The sequence below is a fragment of the Strix aluco genome, chromosome 6, assembly GCF_031877795.1.
Source record: "Strix aluco isolate bStrAlu1 chromosome 6, bStrAlu1.hap1, whole genome shotgun sequence".
Classification (NCBI taxonomy): Eukaryota; Metazoa; Chordata; class Aves; order Strigiformes; family Strigidae; genus Strix; species Strix aluco.
Genome location: NC_133936.1, coordinates 2701462 through 2723780, shown reverse-complemented (window position 1 = coordinate 2723780; position 22319 = coordinate 2701462). Strand labels below are relative to the sequence as shown.

The 22319-nt window shown below is 42.6% G+C and overlaps 1 protein-coding gene across 7 annotated transcripts; it reads right to left on the bottom strand.

The window, feature by feature from the left end:
* Nucleotides 1-372: 372 nt before the first annotated feature.
* Nucleotides 373-17882, bottom strand: LOC141925051 (uncharacterized). 7 transcript variants are annotated; one of them, XM_074828483.1, is made up of 13 exons: nt 17494-17643; nt 16976-17088; nt 16263-16313; nt 14584-14661; nt 14126-14284; nt 12582-12689; nt 10795-10957; nt 9742-9848; nt 9438-9630; nt 8691-8797; nt 2778-2976; nt 2169-2263; nt 373-2087 (listed from the first exon to the last, which is right to left on the bottom strand). In XM_074828483.1, the coding sequence occupies exons 2-13, from the start codon at nt 16982-16984 to the stop codon at nt 1344-1346; spliced, it is 2013 nt and encodes a 670-aa protein (XP_074684584.1). In that variant the 5' UTR covers nt 16985-17088; nt 17494-17643; the 3' UTR covers nt 373-1343. The 7 variants fall into 7 exon arrangements, with proteins under 7 accessions (XP_074684584.1, XP_074684585.1, XP_074684590.1 ...); XM_074828484.1 differs by having other exon boundaries at nt 17503-17643; XM_074828489.1 differs by lacking the exons at nt 16976-17088; nt 17494-17643 and adding an exon at nt 17761-17882.
* Between the last annotated feature and the right edge of the window lie 4437 nt (nt 17883-22319).

Below are 22319 nucleotides of genomic sequence, written 5' to 3'. Positions count from 1 at the left end.
CCCTGCGCCCCGCAGGGAGCAGAAGAGGGGCTCTTCCAGGGCCTGACTGTGGGCACTGGTCTTCACCCCCCCCCTCCAGCCCCCTTGGTGAACCTACAAGGGAATTTGGAAGAGATTAAAGACTTAATGCTTTAAATACTTACTACTCCCCCCCTTCCAATTCAGCAAAGTACTTAAGCTCATCATCTTCCCACTTTGACAGTGTATTTTAACACACAGCACTGTCACTAGTTTAACAACTTTATCTTTCATTGGCATAATTGCAATGGATAATCAGTCATGACAAGAAAATGCCTAAAGCATTTCTTAGGCTTTAGGTTTGGGCTTTCAACCAAAAGTCTGGGGGTTGGTTAAAAGAACACAGACACGATATTTTGTATAACTAATTTCTTTAATGGCATAAAAAAACTTTAAACTTTTCCTGCACATAAGACAAACGAGCTGGTGCTCTGTATGTTTTGACAAAGTATTCTGAACACACTGATATCACAAAATAAAGACTAAACTAGGATGGGCATTTGGACCCTTGTAGTGGATAGAGAAACATATTTGCATAAACAGAATCTGATTCGAAAGTCTAAATGTTCCAAGATTTTCACATCAAAACTTCGGGTATACTTTCATGTCTAAATAACATGCTGTCAAGCGATGCTGCAGATGCCGTTACAGCTGGAAAAAAACCCGTTATTGCTCCTATGAAAACAAACTCGCTTATTTTCTGCTGTCAACAACTTCCAATGCCATCTTCTAAGGTCTTTCTTGGGACATGACAAGCCTGGAAATTCAATAAGCATTCCATCCCCTCAAGTGTCAAAGCTCTGTCTTGTTCACGCACCTCTGTAAGAACTTCCTTCTGCAGATACAGGCAACAGAAAAAGGCCACCAGTCCTGTTTTCAGTGGTCATCTCCTTGCACGAAGAAACAAAACTCAGCTTCAATGCAGTATTTCATATCAGGTTGGCTCTGGCTCACCCAGCTTGGTCAGTCTGACTTCTTGTGCTAATGAGAACTCTTTAAAAAAATTCTGTCCTCATCATACAGTCCCTGACAGCAAGATGAGCGCGCATGTGCCCGAAATGCAGCCCAAAAAAGGAAAAAGGAGGCTGTACCTAGACAGAGGCCTAACTTCTTTGGTCTCTAAGCTCATGAGAGATACAGAGATCATTTGTTTCCTGTTCTGAACTTAATTTGGTATTTGGGGGGAATGGGCTTGTTCACCCTGGCGTGCAGACGGCCCAGCCTGCGGTGGGAGAACTGCGACAGATCTGCAGTGAGCCAGAGGTGCACAGGTCGAACCACCTCTATCAGAAGCACAGTGTGTAAACACCACGAACACTAACTTTCTACCTGCGTTGCAACAGGCTCTGAACCTTACTGCTCACGTCCTTTGTAAAATCAAAAATCTCCTGAGCATCTCCTATAATGTCAATGTGAGTATCATAAGGAATGACCAAAACAGAAGGGTAATAGGGCTTTAGACTTTTACAGGCCAATTTATATCTCCGCCTTTCATCTCTGGTGTGCTCCTTAAAGTAGATCTTTTCTTTACGTAAAACTTCATGGAGTTTTATAGACTGATTTTCAATTTTCTCTTTGACTCTTAATACCTGTCCAGCATCAGACCTACTTCCAGCATTCTCAATATACACTGTAGTTATATCGCCATCAGTGATGTCAGAAACTACAACATCACCATTTACTACAAATATCCTGGGAAAAAGGTACTTCATGTAGTGATATGTATCTGTGTCAAGAACAACCACCTGTTTTTCCCCATCCTCATCATGAACGGAATTACTCGTCTTCATGGTAAGTCTGTGTTGCTGTAGCCTCCTCCGTGGTCTCTGATGGGACTGACTTTCTTCTTTTTTGTCCTCCTCTGAAAGGGATTTTGCTTTCAGTAAGAGAAAGTCTCTTAGCAATTTGATTGCTGGAAATGACCCTTGAACAGAAATGTGCCCATTAGATTGCAAAGGCCCAAAGCTCAAAGCTGTGCTCTTCTTTTTAAGTTCTTGTATCAGATCTTCTAAAACAAATTGATCTTTGAAAATAGACATATTGAGGACAGACGTGACAGAGCTGAAGACCTAGGATTTTGAATTAGAGAAGTTAAGTAATGGTTAACACAGCAATGGAAGTACAACTAGGTAAGCTATGAATGAGCTTACGTTTTCACAGTAACGGGTTACTTTCAGCGGGTAGTATCTGGACAGCCTCTTGTCTTCTAGCCGATGTTCATCCTTCTTTAGAACACTCTCTACAACTAAAGAGAAAGCCACATTCACTTGTTGAGCAGTAAGATAACGCATCCTTGCGAGTCTGATGGCAGAACTCTTCACGGGTGTTTTTCTCTTGATGCTTTCCCTAACAATTTCCCATACATACGCACAGGCAATTCAATACTCTGGCCTAATATTTTATGTATTACTCAAATTGTTCAGAGAGGGACAGAAGCCCGTCTTCTTAGAACATTAACTGGCAGAGATTTATGCTCAAAAGCCTGACTACAAAAATTGTATCTGTTATGCACAGTATAAATTTATTCCTAAAAACAAACATAACAAACGCTTTGCATGAAACTTGTTCAGAGTCGTGACTTCAACGAACAGAAATAAAATCCTAAAATTTTGACTGACTAAAGGACAGGCGTTACTCTCCCAGTTCTATGAAATCCTAGTATCAGTAAACAATTTAAAATTATTAGTTTTAGGGTTAACATTCTAGGGCTAGTTCTTTAGGAGACAGCTGTATTTACTATAGTAGAGTAAGCTAAATACCTTCTTGATCTTCAAAAGTTACAAATGCAACTCCTTTTTTCCTTGTTGGATAGACCACTTCTTCCACGTCTCCACCATTATTCTTCGACATTTGGAAATGAATCGTCAGGATGTCAGCCATGATGTCATTGTGCAGAAGGCCATCTGGAACACCAGTGATGACAACTGTCCTTGCCGATTTAGCAGCTTGTCCTGTTGCCTGCGCACAGAGACACAGCACGCTGTAACCTCACAGAGCACCCAACCTCCCAGAGAGCTTACCCAGGTTACCCACATTCACCCTCGGCGCTGCAGTGACCCTCCTTCCTTTTGCACAGACAACACATGCACCGAGCGGGCAATTAAGAAGATTGCTGAATCAGATTTCCGTGAACACCAGACTCCCTCAGGCACCTTCACATTACTGTGCAGTAGAAAGCAGCCTGACTCTCAAGTATAATTCACGCTCTCTCAGTATCTTCTTTTCTCAGAACAGTAAAAATTAGAACTAAATTTAAGTTTCTCAAATGAAAGGTCCAGTGTCACACCGATAAGGTTGTTTCCTCTGATTCTAATATTCAAAATCTGAAGAGAATGAAAAATTTTAATTGCATGTACCGTTCAGTACGGATTCTTTTCAGAGTGTAGGGGTCAGATTCACACTGTCCTTACTTGTTAAATTCATGAGAGCTGGGATCTAGGGTTGTGCCCTGACTCATCTCTCTCCACTTATTAAATGGATAACCTTGTTAAATTGGAACTTAATCCCAGTCATCTGAGATTCGCAGTGCATAAAACAACTAACTACACACATGATTTTCATCAAAGCCAAACCTCCCAATGCTGCAAACATGAAACCCATCCTAAATAGGATTTGCATCCACAACTTGTTAAGAAAAGCGTATTTTCTTTCCATTCTTATTGCACAGACATAAACAGTAATATTTCACTGGGAATATCACGGCAAAATTACTGCAAATGGTGGAACACTGAGTAAAATTTGTAACAGTTCATTGACTTTTTGGAAGAAAGAAAATAATTTAGTATGTTTGCATGGCAGCGTTCACGGGAATGACCTGTCAATAACTTCAGAGCGACTGTACTCAAGGTCAGTCACTCCATCTAAATTCTTTAGACTTCTCTTACAAAGTTTCTTCTGGGCCTGCATAAAACATTAGGGCCAGCACAGCAATTACAAAGCCTGCAGAATGTGCTGCCGGGGGCGAATGCCTTGTAGACCACCACTGCGGCGTTTCTGAAGGGAGCGAGGAGGCAGATTCAGTGAGACTGTGCAGCCATGCAAGCTTTTAATTCATAAAGGCATGAGGCCTTCTTTTATCACCCATCAAATTTAAAGAGCCAGGAGCTTTAATTATATTAGGCAATTATTTTGGCGGTAATGTTCGTGTGAAAGCAAGTTTCTGCACTAATGAGACAACATGAAGAGAATATAAACACGGTGCTTCCAAGACTGACAGCGCTTTACACAGGATTTTCTCACGCTTCACTCAGCCGATGCAGCCCCTGCACGAGCGGGAGCGCTCAGCTGCCAGACAGCATCTCGCACCTTGCCAGCTGGTATTTTGGAGCAACGCTCGTGCCTACTATTGGGGTTAGAAAAAAACCCCGTGAACATACACTTCGTTTGAGCTGAATCGCTTCTAAGGCGCGTCTGCGTTCAGTGACTGCTGCCAGAGAGAAATATGGGGCTGCGGGAGGTGCGGGCAGGTCGGGGAGAGGAGCACAGCAACGCTGGTCGCTGTGGACCGCAGCATCCTCCCGCTCATTTTCACGTTTCTTGGCGAATCTGCTACATGGATCAACGCTGACAAGAGAACGGGTATGAATACTTACCCACAGCCCTCATCACAGAATCATCTAGATTGGAAAAGACCTTGAAAATCATCTAGTCCAACTATTAATCATCGGTTCTTGCTGTTATTTAATAAATGGAAATATTAATACTAGTGAGAGGGAAATCAGACCTGTAGCTACCACTAACTGGGGGGCCAGGACAGCAGGCCGCGGCAGACGGTGTTGCTGTGCGAGCACCGACTATTTCTTCCGTGCGAGAGCCAAGCGTGGGCCGGCCACGATTCACTCGTTCCCTTCATGCCGCCGTTACTTTCAACCCCCTGAGGCTTTTAACAAGCGGGGCAGGAACAGGCCGCTCTCTCCACCCCGGCTGGCGGGACCAGCCCGCAGGCCCGGGGAGCGCCGCTGTGAGGGGGCTCCGGAGGCGGGAAGGCCCCGGGAGCGCCGCTGTGAGGGGGCTCCGAGGCGGGAAAGCCCGGGCTCTCCCCGGGCCTCACGGCAGCGTCCCCCGCCCTTTCCCCGAAACCTCCCGGCCCTTCCCCTGGGAGCGACGCAGCCTCCCGCCGCCCCGGTCCCACACGGGACGGCGGCGCTCCCCCCCTGGCCCTTCCCGCCCCCCTCCCCGCCCGCCGCAGGGACTTGCCATGGCCGTCGCTCCGCCGAGGTGGGGCTCCCGGGGGCCCCTGTGGAGGGCGGCGGCTGTCTCCCGAGCGGCGGCCAGGCCCGGGCCGCCGCCTCCGCCGCGGGGGCACTGAGGGGCGGGAGGGCTCGGCCCGCCCCGGCCTGGCGGCGAAACGGAAAGCGAAACGGCGGGCCCTGCGTTCCGGCGGCGGGGGGGGGCCTCCACCCGGCAGCTCGGAAGTAATACCCCGATTTTCACAAAAAATCGGCCGGTGTCTGGGCTTGCTGGTCGTTCCCCCACCACCGCCCGATACCCCCTTCACCGTGTCCCCTCAGCGGGGCGCAGTACCGGCCGGCTCCCCGCCAGGACCTGCAGGTAGCACAGGTATGAAAAAGTCACAGCTTTTCTTCAAACTTCCAAAGATAACTTCACTCCAGTAGGTAAAAAGAAGGATATTGCCATTTCTAGAAACATCACCTAAATTCTGTATTGCTTTTCATTATTAAAAGAGTTTTCCAGCCTTTATGTGGCACCACTACTGCTTTAAAATTTAAACAGTATAATCAAGAGAAAACCGAGACATTTACAAATACTGATTGTCTTAAAATGTTACTTAAAATCTCATTTTATGTACTTAAAACCTGTAGCTTCTCACCACTCCCACACACTGTGATACCTTACAAGACTTTTAAACTTCTTCCCGTTTTTCAGGATTTACTTCTCAACACTTATCAGTGAGGTATGGTTCAAATTCATGACGTTTTTTAACTTCATCAGGCTTTTCCCCACTTTCTTTACAAGGCATCTGATCTTACCAACATTTTAAGGCTGTTACATGCAGAAGTATGCAATCTCCATAAATACTCCAGTACTACTACTTTCTTCTAATTATTATTTCATAATTGTCATGTAATCAAGCTATGGCTGTGCATGCACTAAACAGTAAGAGGTGCTACAGTCACACGTATCTCACCCAACAGTAAATGAAAAATCAACTGTGGTGCTGGCAGCCTTTTAGTTCCCCATATTCAACTGCACCTATGGCCTACTAACAGTTTCTTTAGAAAAATAATACCTGAGATATATCTGTAGTGTTCTTCTTGCACTAGTTTGGTGCACTGTCCTTTTCCTGCATACTAAGATGTCAAATACTATGCAAAAAAGTTATTTTCAATGTTAGACCCATGCTACTTTGAAGTTATGATTATTGTTGCCAAACCCTTTCAGCCCCCAAGCATAGCAAATAAAAAGGATGACAGCAGAAAAGGAAAAACATTCCTTCTTGGAAAATAAATCCTTCTCTGACTTTGCATTTCCATTTTATTTCAAAGATCTTTTTACAATGACAACTGGAAGGATGAACTGGAAACAAAAGGGGGACTTTACACACCGAAAAATTAATTTGCCCTAAACTTTATGACTTTTTCCAACTGACCGCTCTCCACATACCCTCCCAGAGCCAGCAGCCTGGCCAGTCACACGCACCAAAACGGACACAGCGTTCACCATCAACCTCTTTCCCCAGCATTGTTACAAAGCAATCTGTTTCAGACAAAGAATCATCTCAATTCTTAACTGTAATACTTTAAAGTAAGCAAAATCATGGACAAAAATGAGGAAAAATGCAATTGTAAAAGCAAATCTTAAAACCAAACAATAAACCAGGTTATTAACTCATCAGAAGCTCCAGCAGAATTTGTATCAGGCGCTAGAAGTAACAGCGTTTCAACAGCTAAAAGCAGTATTACTGCTGTGGCACTTCTTATAAGGTGCAATTTCTTGAGTAAATCTGTGGTGTTTTCACACTCTCCCTTTTTCTATTTTAATTTTATCACTAATTTGATAACATGGATTTTATGAAATTACAGGATAACTGCTTTCTGGTATCTGAGTTACAGCAGCCCACAGCAAGCTTAGCAGGACTGGAGTTTGCCAGAGCTACTCAAGAAGCAGGTGTGTGAAGACGCTTTTGATTGGGATTACATGTGGCTTTTGTAAACAAAATGTGAGAAGGAGTAGATTTATCCCACACTGCCATATCTGTGACCGATCTAAAAATTTGCAAGATAAAAATTTTCAGAAAGTAATCTTTGATTAAGTTTCAAGTGCTGGTAAAGGCTTTTTCTATGACTAATCAGGAACCTTTGGAACATGAAGCAGTGAGTTTTACTGAATTTCTGTGCAAAGTCTGTGCCGTTACACAAATCAGAAAGACAGGTAGTTCTTCTTTTACAAGTATAAATTTCAGAACATTAAAGCACAATGTCCGCATAACTTCCTGTGCCTCTGATGAAGCAAAAATGGAGAACTTCAAGAGTTCAAGCTATAATTTTCTATATGGCATTCTAAGTATCCTCCTCAAAACAAACACATGCTACTCCTTTTGATACATATTTGATTTTCTCTATTTCCCCACCACTATTACTGGGCTTTTGAAAATGAATTTCGATCATGTCCTGTACACTTTCCTCATCATCTTCCATTTCTTGAATTCCCTTCAACAGAATGGTCTTCCTAGAAATCCCACAATAGAGCTATTGAGGAAAGAAAAACAAACTTGGATTACACATCAGCTGTTGCACATACATCCAAAGGAACTGACAAATACTGGAAATAAACATTTTCTTGATCAGATGTGGCTAGGATCTTTGATTACATTTTAAGACTTTGGACAGTGTGGTGTATTTCTGTCACTGAAAAGAGCAGGAGTTCTGAACTCCATCATATGCTACCGAGTTCAACAGGCAATGCACCCAGCCTCCTTAGCCCGTGTCCTACACTCCTTAATGCACACACACACTGGATTTGGGGATCTCTGATGACTCGAGGCAGCATCACTCCATAAAAATCCATGCCAATACATGATACACACCTGCAAAGAATGCTGCTGTATCGCATAAACACACGCGCTCTAGCCAATGCTTTAATTATAAAGGCCTGATTATATACACAATACTGACTTGATTACAATCTATTCATACAAAGTAGAAGACAATTTCAGTGAGAATATGATGAGCAAGCAGACTGGTGTTTCAGGAAAAGAAGTCATTATTTGGGTTGAATGAATGAAAAAAAATGAATGAGCATATGTTTCATAGAACAACAAGGGTCTCTGCTGAGACTATCAACAAGGCCTCTCATTAGGGATGAGTACGACAGCGCTTTGTGACTGCAAAAAACGTTGTGTCTACTATTAACCTACTTCACAAACAATTCAGTATCTGTCTCCTGTCTAGCACAGACATTATGGTAAGTAATGATATAATTTGATCAAGGAAAGACATGCACACCCTTTTAAAATAAATTATAGCTTTCACACTGCAAAACCTAAGATTATCAGCGGAGCAGCATATAGCAGACTCACACTTGCTATTAAGTTTCATAAAGTGCATGACACAAAAGTCTCTGCAGTCCTCAGCGCTGAAAATTCTGCCTGTACCTCGTATTTCCCACGTACCTTTTCAATTTAGGGGTTAGCCTGGATTAGATTCTCTTACCTGAAACTTTTCCAAGTGTACATCGGTGTTTGGGGACACAGAAAGCCTACAGCACCTTCCATTTACAAAGAAAGGATATTTGGTACATCTCACGAAGCTGTTAGCTGCTGTAATGGAGAATGAGAAAAAGAGGAGTAACGAGTAATGTAATCTAAAATGCACTTTGTAAGCATACCGAAGAACAGACCTATATGGATTTAGAAAGTAATATATGATAGCACACTTGTAGATTCTTCATATGCATTTTGAAAAAAGTTTGTCATTTCCAAAAAAGCAAAATCATTAAATACCCACAAAAGCTTCTCAAATAAATCTAAAGCAGCTGTTCTAAATGGATGTGGCTCCACTCATCTTCACAGAATTTCGTACAGTTGGGCAATCTGAATGCCTGTCCAACTTCATTGTCATGAAACAAGAGCTAAAATCAAACACATTTTCCTAATTTTCTTTCTGCAATATAAGTGTCCAGCAATGCAAAGAAAAAATAGGTTTTCGACAAAGTTAAGAAAGAAAGAAAGCTCATAAACTGCATAACAGGTCATGTTTGATCAAAAAGGAATATGATGAAATACTGCTTTATTTACGGATGTGTGGGTGAACCCACATCTTTTCCAGATCTACTTAACTCTCCGTGGGAAGCATTTGCTACATTCAGTGGTTAACAGAGAATGTAATATGGAATGGAATGGAATGCAGAATGGACAATAGAGCCTGTACATCTAGCTAACAAAATATTACATACTATACCTCCAGGTGTGAGGAACGTAATAACAGCTGTTCTAGATGGCTTGTCATAGCTCACATTTTCTACTTCTCCTCCTCCTCCCAGTTCAGATTTGTAGAAATTCAGCTCTAATTTGTCTCTCATCCAGTCTTCAGGAATGGATAGCTCAGGTATTTCTGAAACCTTGATCTTCTTTCCAGATATAGTGACATGGAGCTAAAAAATAATTTTTTTGTGCACTTTGTGACTGAAAACACCCAAGAAACCTGAACTTAAAGCTTTTTAAGTAGTGCAAGTTCATATCTTTATAGTTTCATATTTGATTACCTCAAATCTGATTCCCATGTCAAGTGTAAAAGGCTTCACTCTCACATCTGCTGTTTTGTTGTCCAGGTTCACAGTATGCTTACCCATTTTTATCAGTCTCTGGGCAACTAAGGAAAATCACAAGTTTTTGAGTATGAAAAGCCTTGTTTAATCATTATAAAACAAAAACTATTCCCCATACTCTTAAGCAAAATCTCCCTTTGCATCAATAAAGGAGAAATAAATAACAGTTAGGCAACCAGATCCCACTATCCATGTCTACAGGCATAAAATCTCACTGGTTATAGGCAACAGGTAAAATATATACAATCTTTAGAGTAGGATAGAATAGCAGAATCCTTATGCTGTCAAAAGATGCTCTCACTGTATCACATATTAATACCAGACTTCTTGTATTTCATTTAAAATATCTTTAGATGAAAACCACATGACTACCAGGTGCAGAGAATGCCTCTGAGTGGTTAGATTTCAGCTGAAAGAAATGAATCGGACACCAGCTTTCTATCTGGAATATCCTTGTGTAACTGAGTCACCCACTAAGCAGGCCCAGCCAGACTGCCTGCAGGCCCCTTGCAGGCAGGCACCAGGCTGTCGGAGCAGCGAGCATCTCAGCGGGAAGCAGGCAAGTTCCAGACTGCACCATCCCTCTGTCCTCTCAGATCTACCCATCATCTGATGTGTACCCTTAACCATCATAACTGCTGTCAGCATAAGGTACTGCCCAGAGTAAAGAAAATAATCAAATTCTGCTGTCAAAACATTTTGAATCATTCTTGACAATACTCTGTGAGGTAGAAACATATTCCCAATTTCAAACACAAAGTATTGTTTGTATTAGCTGAGAGCAGAAGTCTGGTAATCCAACAAAAACATGCAGAGCGCTCACAAGAATTTTCTTCTACTGATTGGTATCATAATAGTGAAAGGTTCTCTGAGTATTCTTTCTTTGGCTGTCATCAATTTTTTTTTCCCAAAATGTCTGTGTAAATCTTTTCCCTCTGGCAATAAAATACATCAGAGACATTAATTTTATTCTTAAAATATGCAACATACCTTCTTCATCTTCAAAAGTAATCAGAGCCTGGTTTTGATTCAGTCTGAATGGGATTTTTGTAGTTACACCAAAAACACAGTGCGTATTCATATCTGGATTATCATCCGTCATGTCTTCCATGTGAGTGAACTTCACTTTCATTTCTGCTACCTTTTTTTTAATCTAATATTTTAGAATCAAGATAGGGAAAAAAAAAGTAATTTCTGTAATTTACTGCAGAACACAAAAATGAATGGTAGTCTTTCCTTGAAGTGCTACATATATTTGGGGTTTTTTTAACGTCTAACAGTCAGGCAGACTGAAGTCATGGCTGGTAAAACAGGTGTAACTCTTAACTAAACTGACTAGTTGTACTTGTCTATTCCTGGAATTTTTGTCAATGAGATGTTTGGTTTCTTTTTTCCCTTTGATTAACTTGATGATACACAGTAAAAATTCAATTGAGTTCACAGGGATTTCCACCCGCAGAAGCAGATTAGTTTTGGTATCTAAAATTTGCAAAATGCAAGTATCAGAGTCACCTGTGCTGTCATTTATTTTTGCCTAATCCATCACTGCTCTACAGGAATGGGAAGTCTGTGAATAAACAGCCTTTATAGTTTTGTATGTTGCCATCTTAGTAAAATAGGTAAGAATATCCAAGTGTTTTATAACTAGGGTAGATTAAAACTGTTCATGCAAACATTGGTTAGGAAAGGCTGCTCTGATAGACTTGAGGGGTTTTTTTCCCCTTTATATAACTATTTCACAATAAAACCCTGTGTAGAAGAAAAATCCTGTTTATGTCAAGACAAAATAACCAGAATAATGAAAGCATTTCTGCCACCTATCTTCGAAACTAGCATCTGATCTGTGAGCCCACTTTCCTTCCATTCCCTCTACAGCCAACGGAAAGAGAGTCACTCTTCCTAAAGATAATTCAGACACTGGGTGTAGGCCCCTGTTCACACAGAATCTCCTTCTAGAGGAGCCTTGCCCTGTGCAACGACTGCATAGGAAATTTAGGAGGCTGGACTTAACTGACATCTCCTAAACTTAGAAATGTAATTTAGAAATCTAAAGCTAATATCATAATATTGTGAACACTAAACAAGGTAACACTTGGGCAGAGTTTCAATCTCCGTATAAACAAAAAATGATCACAGTTTTCATCTTACTGTAAATTCCCCAAAATACTTGGTTTTGTTCCAATTCGTAATGAAAACGGGTTTTTAAAAGCTGAAGTTTCAGCCGGAGAAGTTCCAATTTCTGAACATCTCAGAATCTGCAGCAGTTTCACCAAAAGGCACTTTGGAACCTGAGTTTAAATCTATTTAGTATCACTAATATTTACCTGGCTTTAAATTGAGTTATTTCTGATTTGGAGTAACATGAGAGAGGCTATAATCAAGTCAAGCTCAGTATAGGTTAAAATAAATGCTACATTTGCCATATAATGGATTTATTCCCTTTCTTCCATCCTTTTGCCCAAGAAATATAAAATGAGAGTACTTGAGAATTACTAATGCTATGTGTATTTTTTATTCCGGTGTCATCCACCTAATAATTTTCTGCTTGTCTTCATCCCTCATGTTTTCAATATCTCACATACTTGTATTTATTTCCATATCCTTAGCTTGCTTCACATTATCTTCCAGGTAAAATAAGAAAATAAAACTTCAAGCTATATTTTATATTGAAATCAGTAGAGGTTCAAGTGCTGAACAACTGGCCCCAGCAGTCTAGAACCAACAACATAAAAATGTGCCCTTCCAAAAGACAAACTGCAAAATATTTCAAACTTTACTTGACCATCCTGTGAAAGCACTGAACGACATTCTGCAAGGTCTTCTTTGAGCTTTTCAATTTCTTTCTTCAGCTCAGCGTTTTCTTGGTTTAGTGCACAGAGTTCTCTCTAGAGCCCAAAAAGTATTAAATGCAAAATTAAATGCACAGAAGACAAAAATATATGTCAGCAAAATCTGTAGACATTAGAAACTGTTTCAACTTCTAATTATTCTACGTGACAGCCACACGTGATACATTTTTTGCATAGCTTTAACTATCTGCAAGGTAAATTCACTCACTGAGGAGAGGTTTCAGCCAAAATAAATTACAGTAAGAGGGTTTTGAAAAGAGGCATTAGTGTTTCCAAGCACATACAGTGCATCATAAATTGCACAGCACTTTTCACAGTTATGTCAGTTCCTTACACATGCCTATGTCAACAGACAAACATTTTAATTTTTGTACCACGTGTGACCTTAGTAAATGTTACTCCCTTTTCTGAGAAGTTTACCAGGTGAGGACAGTTTCTGACACACTGCTACTCTTCCCTCTTTATACTTCTTCAGCAAGGAAGAGAAACATCTCTTCTACCTCCTATCTGCTACATACTTCCTCCACATCAATAAATCCTAAACAGGCAAAAGCCCAGGTAACTAAATCCAGTATTTCCTGGACAGGGAACACAACAGAATGAGAAGGAAACAGCAGATGTAGTTAGCTCCAGTCATCCACAATTAGAAGATGGCTCCTTTAAAGTCATTAACCACTTGAGACAGCTATACTAGTTCCCATCAACTGAAGATAATGGAAAACAAAAAGCCAGATGATGATAATGACCTCTTCTGGGTATTAAATACAAACATTTATTATTGTACAAACAAAACCAGCTTTTGGAAAATCTCACGCCAAACTGAATGTACCTAACCTATTCATTATATTTTAATAGCTTGTAATATCAAAACCATAATTTCTCAGCAGTGATTTACAGGCCAAACCAAACTTCACTGAAACCACCTCCTTGACAGCCTATGGAAACTTACCCTATTACTGTACCAACGACTGCACATGGCACGTTGAGGTAATGAACAAATTAGCTTTAGAACCAATTAGTTCTAGAAAGAAGACCCCTCTTCAAACAGGTTCTGGCTGTTGTCCAGCTCACTGTCACTTAAATGCTAATCCCTTGGGTGTTGTAATGTTTTACAAGACGGGCTGGGAGTTGAGAAAGCAGTGGAATCAACCCTTTCAATTTTATCTGCATCACACAAAACTGAAACTCATCCATTAGTGGAGAATCTTGGAAGAGGAAGGCTGGTTTTGTCAGTCTTCATCTTCTATACAAAAGGTCTCAGTTTTGCCTTCACTCTCCCAACATTGCCATGACTTTTTTTTATTGCACCAGTTCTTAATCTGCCACTGAAAAACTGTGTAGAACATTCTACTGGTCTGCAAACCAGTAAAGACAGTTTACTGAAAAGGAATATTACTCTTATTTTCTGTAATCAAGACCACCTTCACAACTCTCCCCAAATACTAACAACTATGAGTAAGCCTACTCCATACCTCACGGGAGTCCCTAAACATAATAATGTCCTTATGCTGTTTCTCTTGAAAGTTCTTTAGCTTTATCAGCTCCTCCCCTGCTTTAACATACTCTTCATCAGCATTTGATTTAGAGAGAAGAAGGTCAGCTTTTGTTTCTTCAGCTTTTTCCACTCTTTCCTGGATAGTAAAAAGAAAAAGATTTAAATTTTTTTTTCTTCCACAGGAGCAAACAAAACCTCAAGTAAGCCCTTTAAATTTGTTTGTTTTTAATACTTTGGATAAATATTTTTCCTAGATTTACAAGTGTAGTTACGACTGAGATCAACACAAGCATGTACCACTGAAGAATAGAGAACAAGTTAGGCAAACATGTTACAACTGGGGGAGAGCTGATTTGGTTTTAGAAGGATGGACTAACAGTTTTCCAAGTAACTTTCAGCTAATTTCCATGATTCTATGTGCTTTATAGAACTTGCCTTCCATTTCTTCAGTTCTTTTTTAAGTGTTTCCATCTCATCTTCTGATGTGTTAAAAGAGTCAGGGGTTATCATAATCTGGAGAGAAAAGAAGAGGCACACAGGTTTTCCCCCCCATTAGGCAATAACTCAGATACACTAAACAATTCAAATGAATCTTCAAACTGAAAAAAAAACAAAACAACACTCTGCAGTTGGATGAAGCATTTTGTCATGGTAGTTTTCAACATATGTCCATTAATGAAAGTTCATTGTATTTTGCCTGTGTGCCCATTTGCTGTTTTCCTCCAATTATGCAGGCAAGATATGAGGTGAGTCAAACATTCTGAGAGACTGATTATATTTCATAATTAAGTCTTCCTAGAATCTGTATGCCAGAGGACAGCATATGCCACATATTTTTTACAAAATGAGTTCAGACACTTAGGCCAAATCACTGAACTATTTTAATGGCTGGACAGGACAAAAATATAAGAAAAGAGGTCCTGGTCAGTAATCATTATTTGCTAGCTATCCAACTGAAAATATTCACAGGCTAATGTTTTGATAAATAATAAAAGCAGGTTGTCTCTATGTTCTTCCACAGGGAACTAAGCCCATCCGACCCTCAAAGGTCTATATGCTTTCTCAGCAGTTCCTCTGACAGAATGTCTAAAGATCTCACAGATCTCATGAGAAAAAAATTTCAAAACGGGATGCTTCCAAGCTCAGGGAGATTGGACAATAAAAGATAACATCAAGCAGGAGCAAGGTGATAAAAGAAGCATTTCAGAATTAAAGTACTTCAGGGCAGAAATTCACAATCATGGGTAAACTACAACTGGATAAAGGCCAAGAAGAGAGAAAATCTCTTCTGCTCTGTTTTGTTTCTATGGCTGCAATATTCTGCAGAAAAGACAAAAAAAATCCAAAGAGACCTGTTGAAACAATCCCTCCCTTTTACTTAAGATTACATAAAACTTGAATGTGAACCATGAAATTTAGGCATGGAAAAGGTCTAAATTAGATAATCTTGTCAATTCTCTTGATAATGCTGGGTATTTCCTAAAAACAATAAAATATAAACTAAATTTTTCCACTACTTTGTCCAGTTTCAAATGCCTATTAAGCAACAGGGAAATCCCCATCTGCGTATAACTTAAAACCGGAAAAAAAAAAGCCTTTGCTCCAGGGATTGAGTGCAGGAAAGTAGGAGGATGCACGTGCCACAGCTGGAAGCTGATAAGAAAGGATGTCTGTTTTTTACTGAAAAATGGTCTAAGACAACAGTTTTCAACCTGAAAGAATTAAAAAAAAAAAAAAAGGAAAATGCAAGAAATCCCAGGGAAAGTCCCATCCAAACTACCTGTCACACTGCAAGAACTGAATCAAGGGAGGCACCAGGAAAAAGGAAATTCCCCTAAGAAACTTCTACAGAGCCAGATGAGCAAATGAGGTAGGACAGGAAAATTCCAACAGAATCTCTAATGCAGACACTTTGGAATGGGACTCTCCCTATGGAAACAGGAGGTGGGAATGAGGAATGTCCAAAGTATTAAAGGATGGAAGAAGGTGAGACAAAAAGTTTCATAAGCACAGCGCTAGCACTAGGACCTAGCAGTCCTAGCACAAAACTTCATTCAGAGATACTATTGTCAAATACAGATCTTTTTCCAGACAGCACATTAGGAAATACTTACAAAATCATTATCTTTTAAAGATAGCTGGGGACTTGTTAAATTCATTGAAACCTGAGGGAACAAGGAAAAAAATAACACCACTGTGTATATCGGCTTTTTTTTTTTGCAGCAGAATAGAGTACCAGAAAGGAATACCAGAAGCTGTGTTGAGCTAAAAGAATTTTTAAATGTAAATGCTTTTTTTATAGGTAAAAGTGATATATATTGGATATCTGAAGCCTCCTTCCTTACTAAGTATAAAAACCAGAGACGTGAGAAATTCTGCATTGCACAACTTGAATTTGTCTCTCCTGAAACTTATGCACTTACCTTTATGCTACTTTTGTATTGTTATACACATACCTACATCCTCCATGCTCTTTGATTAAGAGATATAACCCTTAAACCTGCTTAACACAAATGAAAACACTTCCTTTACACAGCAGATACTGTAAAATCTGGAATCTGTTGTCACAACATTTTGTGAAGAAAGAAAAAAGGAATTTAGACAAATTCAGAGGCCGCTGATGCAGAAACAGATGCTAAGGCGCACAGGTTCCCAAGCAAATCTATCCTGTGGGTGCTGGGGCAGCGCAAAGGGCTTCACACCATGGGTTAGACACTCTCTTACGCAGCGTTGTCTAACAACTGTCAAGACCCGAGTAGCCAGCAGCCCAGCACCCTGACCCGGCTGGGCGTTTCTGAGCTTGGTTTTTACCGGACACCACCGTTACCTGTTGCATTCAACAACGAGGCTTGAAATTGAGGGCATCTTTGGTTAGTGATCCAGGAATCCCTCTCTGGTTTGTGTCAAGTAACCAAAATTTACTTATTTATGTACGGATTCCTGATTGAGGAAAGTGAAAGTAGCGTAACTGGAAAACATCCTCACTTAGCTTCTCCACCGGACAGCCCAGCCCGCAGCTATCCAGAGGCCCAGGTCTGTGCCGCCAAGCCTTCTCATGTGGCCTGGGTGACCCAAAACGCGGCTCCCGGCCGGGCTCGAAGCTCCAGCAGCCCAACCGCCGGCGCCAGACCCTCGCCTCCGCGGGTGAGAGCAGGGAGCGCGTCCCAGCCACCCTCTCCCGTGCGGGGACCCCGCTCCCACCCCGGGGCCGGCGGGGAAGGCCGCACCAGCCCGGGTGTCTGCAAAGAGGCCGAGGCTCGCTGCCCGGCGAGGGCGAGCACCGGCGGCCAGCGGGCTGAGCGCACAGGAGGCTTCCCGGGGCTGAGGACGCAAACCGGGACTGACACAACTCACAGCAGCCGCGGGTCCCTGCGGAGGCAGCCGGCCGCGCCGCGACCGGCGACAGCTCCTGCGCCGCAGCCCCTCAGCTCGCAGCCGGGCTCCCCACAACTCCTCCGGTCCCTGCCGAGACACCTCCCCGCCGCCACCGGGGCCGCCCGCTTTCGCTTTCGCTTTCCCGCTGGCGGAAGAGGGGCCGGCGGGGCCCCCCCACAACTCCCCCCAGACAGACACACACCCCCCCCCTCCCATCCCCGGCCCTGTCACACTTACGGGGCGGCGGCGGGGAGCCCGGGTCCGGGTCCCCGCGGGCGATGCCGCTCCTCTTCCTCGAAAAGACGTGGAGGAAGCAGGCGCCGTCCTCCGTCGCCTCCTCCCCGCGGCGGAAAGGCAGCCTCCAGCCTCCCCTCAGCCCCGGAGGGGCACGGCCCCGCCGGCAGCACCCCGCAGCTAGCCGGGCCTCGGCTGCGGAGCCCGGAGGCATCCCCGGTAGATAGCCCGTGGGCTGCACCCCCGTGTAGCATCCTACTGAAAATGGGAAAAATCCCAGAAAAAGTAGGGAGCGGGTGGGCTGGGGGAGGCAGCTCGTTGCTGTGTCTTCAGGGAGGGCACGGAGGCTTCAAGTCGGCCATCACCTCCATTTTTCCTCTTCACCCATCTCTTAACTTGGCTGGAAGCTTCTGGTTTGGCCTCTGGACTTGTCTGTGAAGTAAAATGACTAAGACTTGGCATCCTCAAGCTAATTCTGGTGAATTTGCTTTATTTATTTGTTTGTTTTAAACCACATTCTCTGGGATTATGTGTTTGCATTATAAGGAATAGGTCTCCCTTCTTTGCCAGGCTGTGGCAAAAGATGTAAAACATTCAGTGACAGAAACTGGGACAGACCCTTTGCTCGTGGAGATGCCACATTCAAAAAAATACTTTCTGGAAAAAATCTGGAAAACCAAGTGGCAGGCGGTGGCCACATAGCCCTTTCCCTGGGGCCCACCGTCTTGGCGGGAAGCCGCCATTTTGGAGGGAGGCCACCATCTTGGGTCAGGGGGATGAGGTGGGGCCCTGGGGCAGGGGGTGGCAACCATCCCTCATCAAGCAGAAGGCTTCATCCTCCTTCCTAGAGTAGCATGGTTGATTTATAAACCCCTCAGTGTATAGATTCATAAAGGTGATCCATGGTAGATGCATCTAGAATTGAGCAACAGAGTCATTGATGGGCAGCCTATAGACAACGCCAGCTTCATTCTGCAGAAAGTGTTTAAGGTCTGTGAGTTTTTTTCCAGGTCCTTTGGCTGACCATAGTGTGTGCTTGGTGAGGTGGATTGGAGCACCGACCTGACAACTACCTCCTATCCCCCCTCACAAAAAAGCCCCATCTTTGGCCAGATCATTTCCCAGATCTGTGACTACAACTGCTAGTGCCAGCACAGGGAAAGAAGGGGAGGAGAGCTTAAGCCTGCAAATCAGCTTAGAGAAGTCATGAAATGTGGACTGATGTGGAGTGACTTATGGTTGCAAACATTTGCTGTGTTAGCCAGTGTTAGCTGTGTTAGCACTCATTTTCTAAGATTTCGGGGAAGAGCTACTTCAGGGAAAAAGAATGCTTTGATTTCCATGATGATCAGTTTGAAGAAGAGAAAGCACTGCCTCCTCATTGGAGGGGGGTGGGGGGTAAAAGGCTTTGGTTACTGAATGATCCTTCTTCATGCAGGTAACTAAAGGAAAGAGTCTCTTATGGATCCTGAGAGAGCTGATATGACTCACTTCGTCGTGCAGATTATGTTGCTAGGACAGACTGGACTTCTCGTGACGGGAGCTGTCAGGTGGCAGGTACAAAGTGTGTGTGCTTTCAGCATGGGTGGGTGAAAGGAAAATACCACACGCATCTTTCACTAATAGCTCTTAGATTCAGAAGTGTACAACGCATCCAAGATTGTAGACAAGCAGTGGGACACAGGTGGTTGAATTCAAGACTTACTATCTGTTTAGATACTCATAATATATGCATTGCAGTCATGAGCAAAATGTCCTAGACCAAGAAAAAAAGAAGGCATATTGCTTTCAGGTTTCCTTTAAAACTAAGCTGACTAATCTTTTAAATATTACCTTCAAAATTGCAAACAGACTTGTACTTATTGGCCAGAGTATTTTGGATGGCCAGCAGTCAATCAGCACTGACTGTTAAAGAAATTAATCCTCAAAAATTCAAAAAATGCCAAACAGTTGGAGAAAAAGTAGAAGCTGACTTTGTCACTTAGCAGATGTGATCTTCTACTTTCAGAGAAAAGAGGGAGGAGCTGTATAGCAGCGAAGCATTGCAGTGAAGTTGGTTGGGCTCTCTGTGTACGCTTGAGGCCTGCACAAGAGCAGCCAGATCAAGGTTTTCAGAAGTTTTGCTTTCACTGGCTATACAAAGGGCATCTTGGATTGCACCCTGCTTGGATAGCAATCACCTTGTGCCAGTTCAGTGGGTGTTTTACCCATGGGGTAATTATTATGGTAGTTTCAAATGTCCTTACCTGTTTTTTAAGATAAGTGGATGAAACTATGACCCTGTATTCAAGATTTTTTTATTATTATTTTCTGCCTTGACAATGGATAACTATGTTTACTATTGCTTTATAAACACAAAGTTGGTTACTAAAGAGATGAGTAAAAGGGAGAGGTTTAGCTGGAATAGCCAGGGAGGAGGAGGTGATTATGTTATGACCTAAGTACATCAGATTTCAGATTTAAATGTCAGAGTGGCAGGCTTCTCTCCAGTAACCATGGTCATGTTGGGAAGTCACTGCTGATCTGGAAGAGCCTTATTTCTCTAAACTCCAGGGAATACAGTAACACCAATTGTTTACATGGCCTGCTTTGGGATTTGAGCTGAACAATGTGTTTGTGTTTGTGCTTGTTTGGTGAAGGAAATCTATTGGAGATACTGAACTGGGCCAAGTTCCTTAACTGAAATGGAGTTGACTTGGAGTTGATATGTTAATTGGTTTCTATGTGTTGTGTTGTGAATTTATAGTGTTAACCACATATGAATCAGAGTAAAGGGAAAAGCATTGATTTCATAACTCTGAAGAGTCTAGCTAAGGGGGAAAATCAAGGAGTAAGATATAGCGTAGAGCACAAGAAGCTTTAAAACTCTTGGCATTTCTCTGAGCAGTCTACACTGATACCAAACTTCAGGAGTCTGAAAAACTCTTGATCAGCCTAGAAATCTGAACTGGAAACCTCAAAAGAAAACCATGACCCTTCTGGTAGCATAGGATTAGGACTCATCTATAACAGGAAATATTCTGATTAAGCTGGAAGAAGGTTTACAGCCATAAGTTTATTTTTTATTGCTGCCAAAACAGTTTGACCATACCTCAGCTTCTGGACAGTAAGAATCTCATGGTGTTGCCTTCAGAGGGAGAGTATTTTCATAGAATCATAGAACCCTAGAATGGTTTGGGACCTTAAAGACCATCCAGTGTCACCCCCCTGCCCCAGGCAGGGACACCTAGCCCAGGTTGCCCAAAGCCCCGTCCAACCTGGCCTTGAACCCTTCCAGGGAGGGGGCAGCCACAGCTTCTCTGGGCAACCTGTGCCAGGGCCTCACCACCCTCACAGGGAAGAATTTCTTCCTTAGATCTGATCTAAATCTGCCCTCTGTCAGTTTAAACCCATTCCCCCTTGTCCTGTCCCTCCCACCCTGATCAAGAGTCCCTCCCCCCTTTCCTGTAGCCCCTTTCAGTCCTGGGCAGCCGCTCTAAGGTCTCCCCCGAGCCTTCTCTTCTCCAGCTGAACCCCCCAACTCTCTCAGCCTGTCCTCACAGGGGGGTGCTCCAGCCCCCCGAGCATCATCGTGGCCTCCTCTGGCCCCGCTCGAGCAGGTCCGTGTCCTTCTGCTGTTGGTGCCCCCAGAGCTGGACCCAGCACTGCAGGTGTTCTTTTTGGTTCTTTTTAAGTTAGAATAGAACCAGAGAAAGAAGTAAATGGAATTTAGGTACTTCGATCATAACTGTTGTAATGACAACCCTGCTTAGTGCCCGTCTGATCCTTGAGGTACCCCACCTGCAAAGGAACCTTGTTCTCTAGACAGTTCTAGTAGAATCTTCATGTTGGCAGTTCTGAGCACTTGATAATGCTTAGAAGCCACATTCAACCACTGAGGTGTTCTTATGGCATGTATGGTACCTTCATACTCTGCCAGAATCATGTTCCAGTTTATTTTGTGCTTGCTTTCAAAACCTGGCCAACAGAGGCTAGTGGTGCCTTCCCTGCTTGTCTTCAGGATTTGCAGAATCTGTACAATGGTTCATGCTTTTGTAGACTATTAGTGCCTGGAAAAAAGGAAATCAAATTTCAGGTTCTTCTTTAAGGATCTGCTCATGTGTTCTGTCCACACATTATCACACAAATACATGCCTTAATAAGCAGAATACAATCATGTTTCCCATTTATCAATGCTTTTTCTCCCTGTGTTCTTTGAGAAGTTTTCACACATTCCAAGCGAGAGAACAGATACCCCATATTGCAGAGCAACCAGTATCATGTGATCAGAGCACAGCAACTGGGAGAAATGGGTTTGACCTCTCTTTAGTGAACCCAGGTGTCCCAATACTTTGCACTTTGTCCAGCCTGCCTAAAGGGAATGATGACTGCTGTACCACCTCCCATCCTTAGGGATCCCTACTCAGTTATTAGTTAAAAAAACAGCCTACAAACCCCAGGCAAACAGAAATTTCTGCTTTCTATCCTTGGTGCAATGCCAGGCCCTGGAAAAGAGCAGATCTGAATTTTATATTTGTTGTATTCTTAGTAACTGTAGGTGATATCTTATGCAGTGTGCAGAC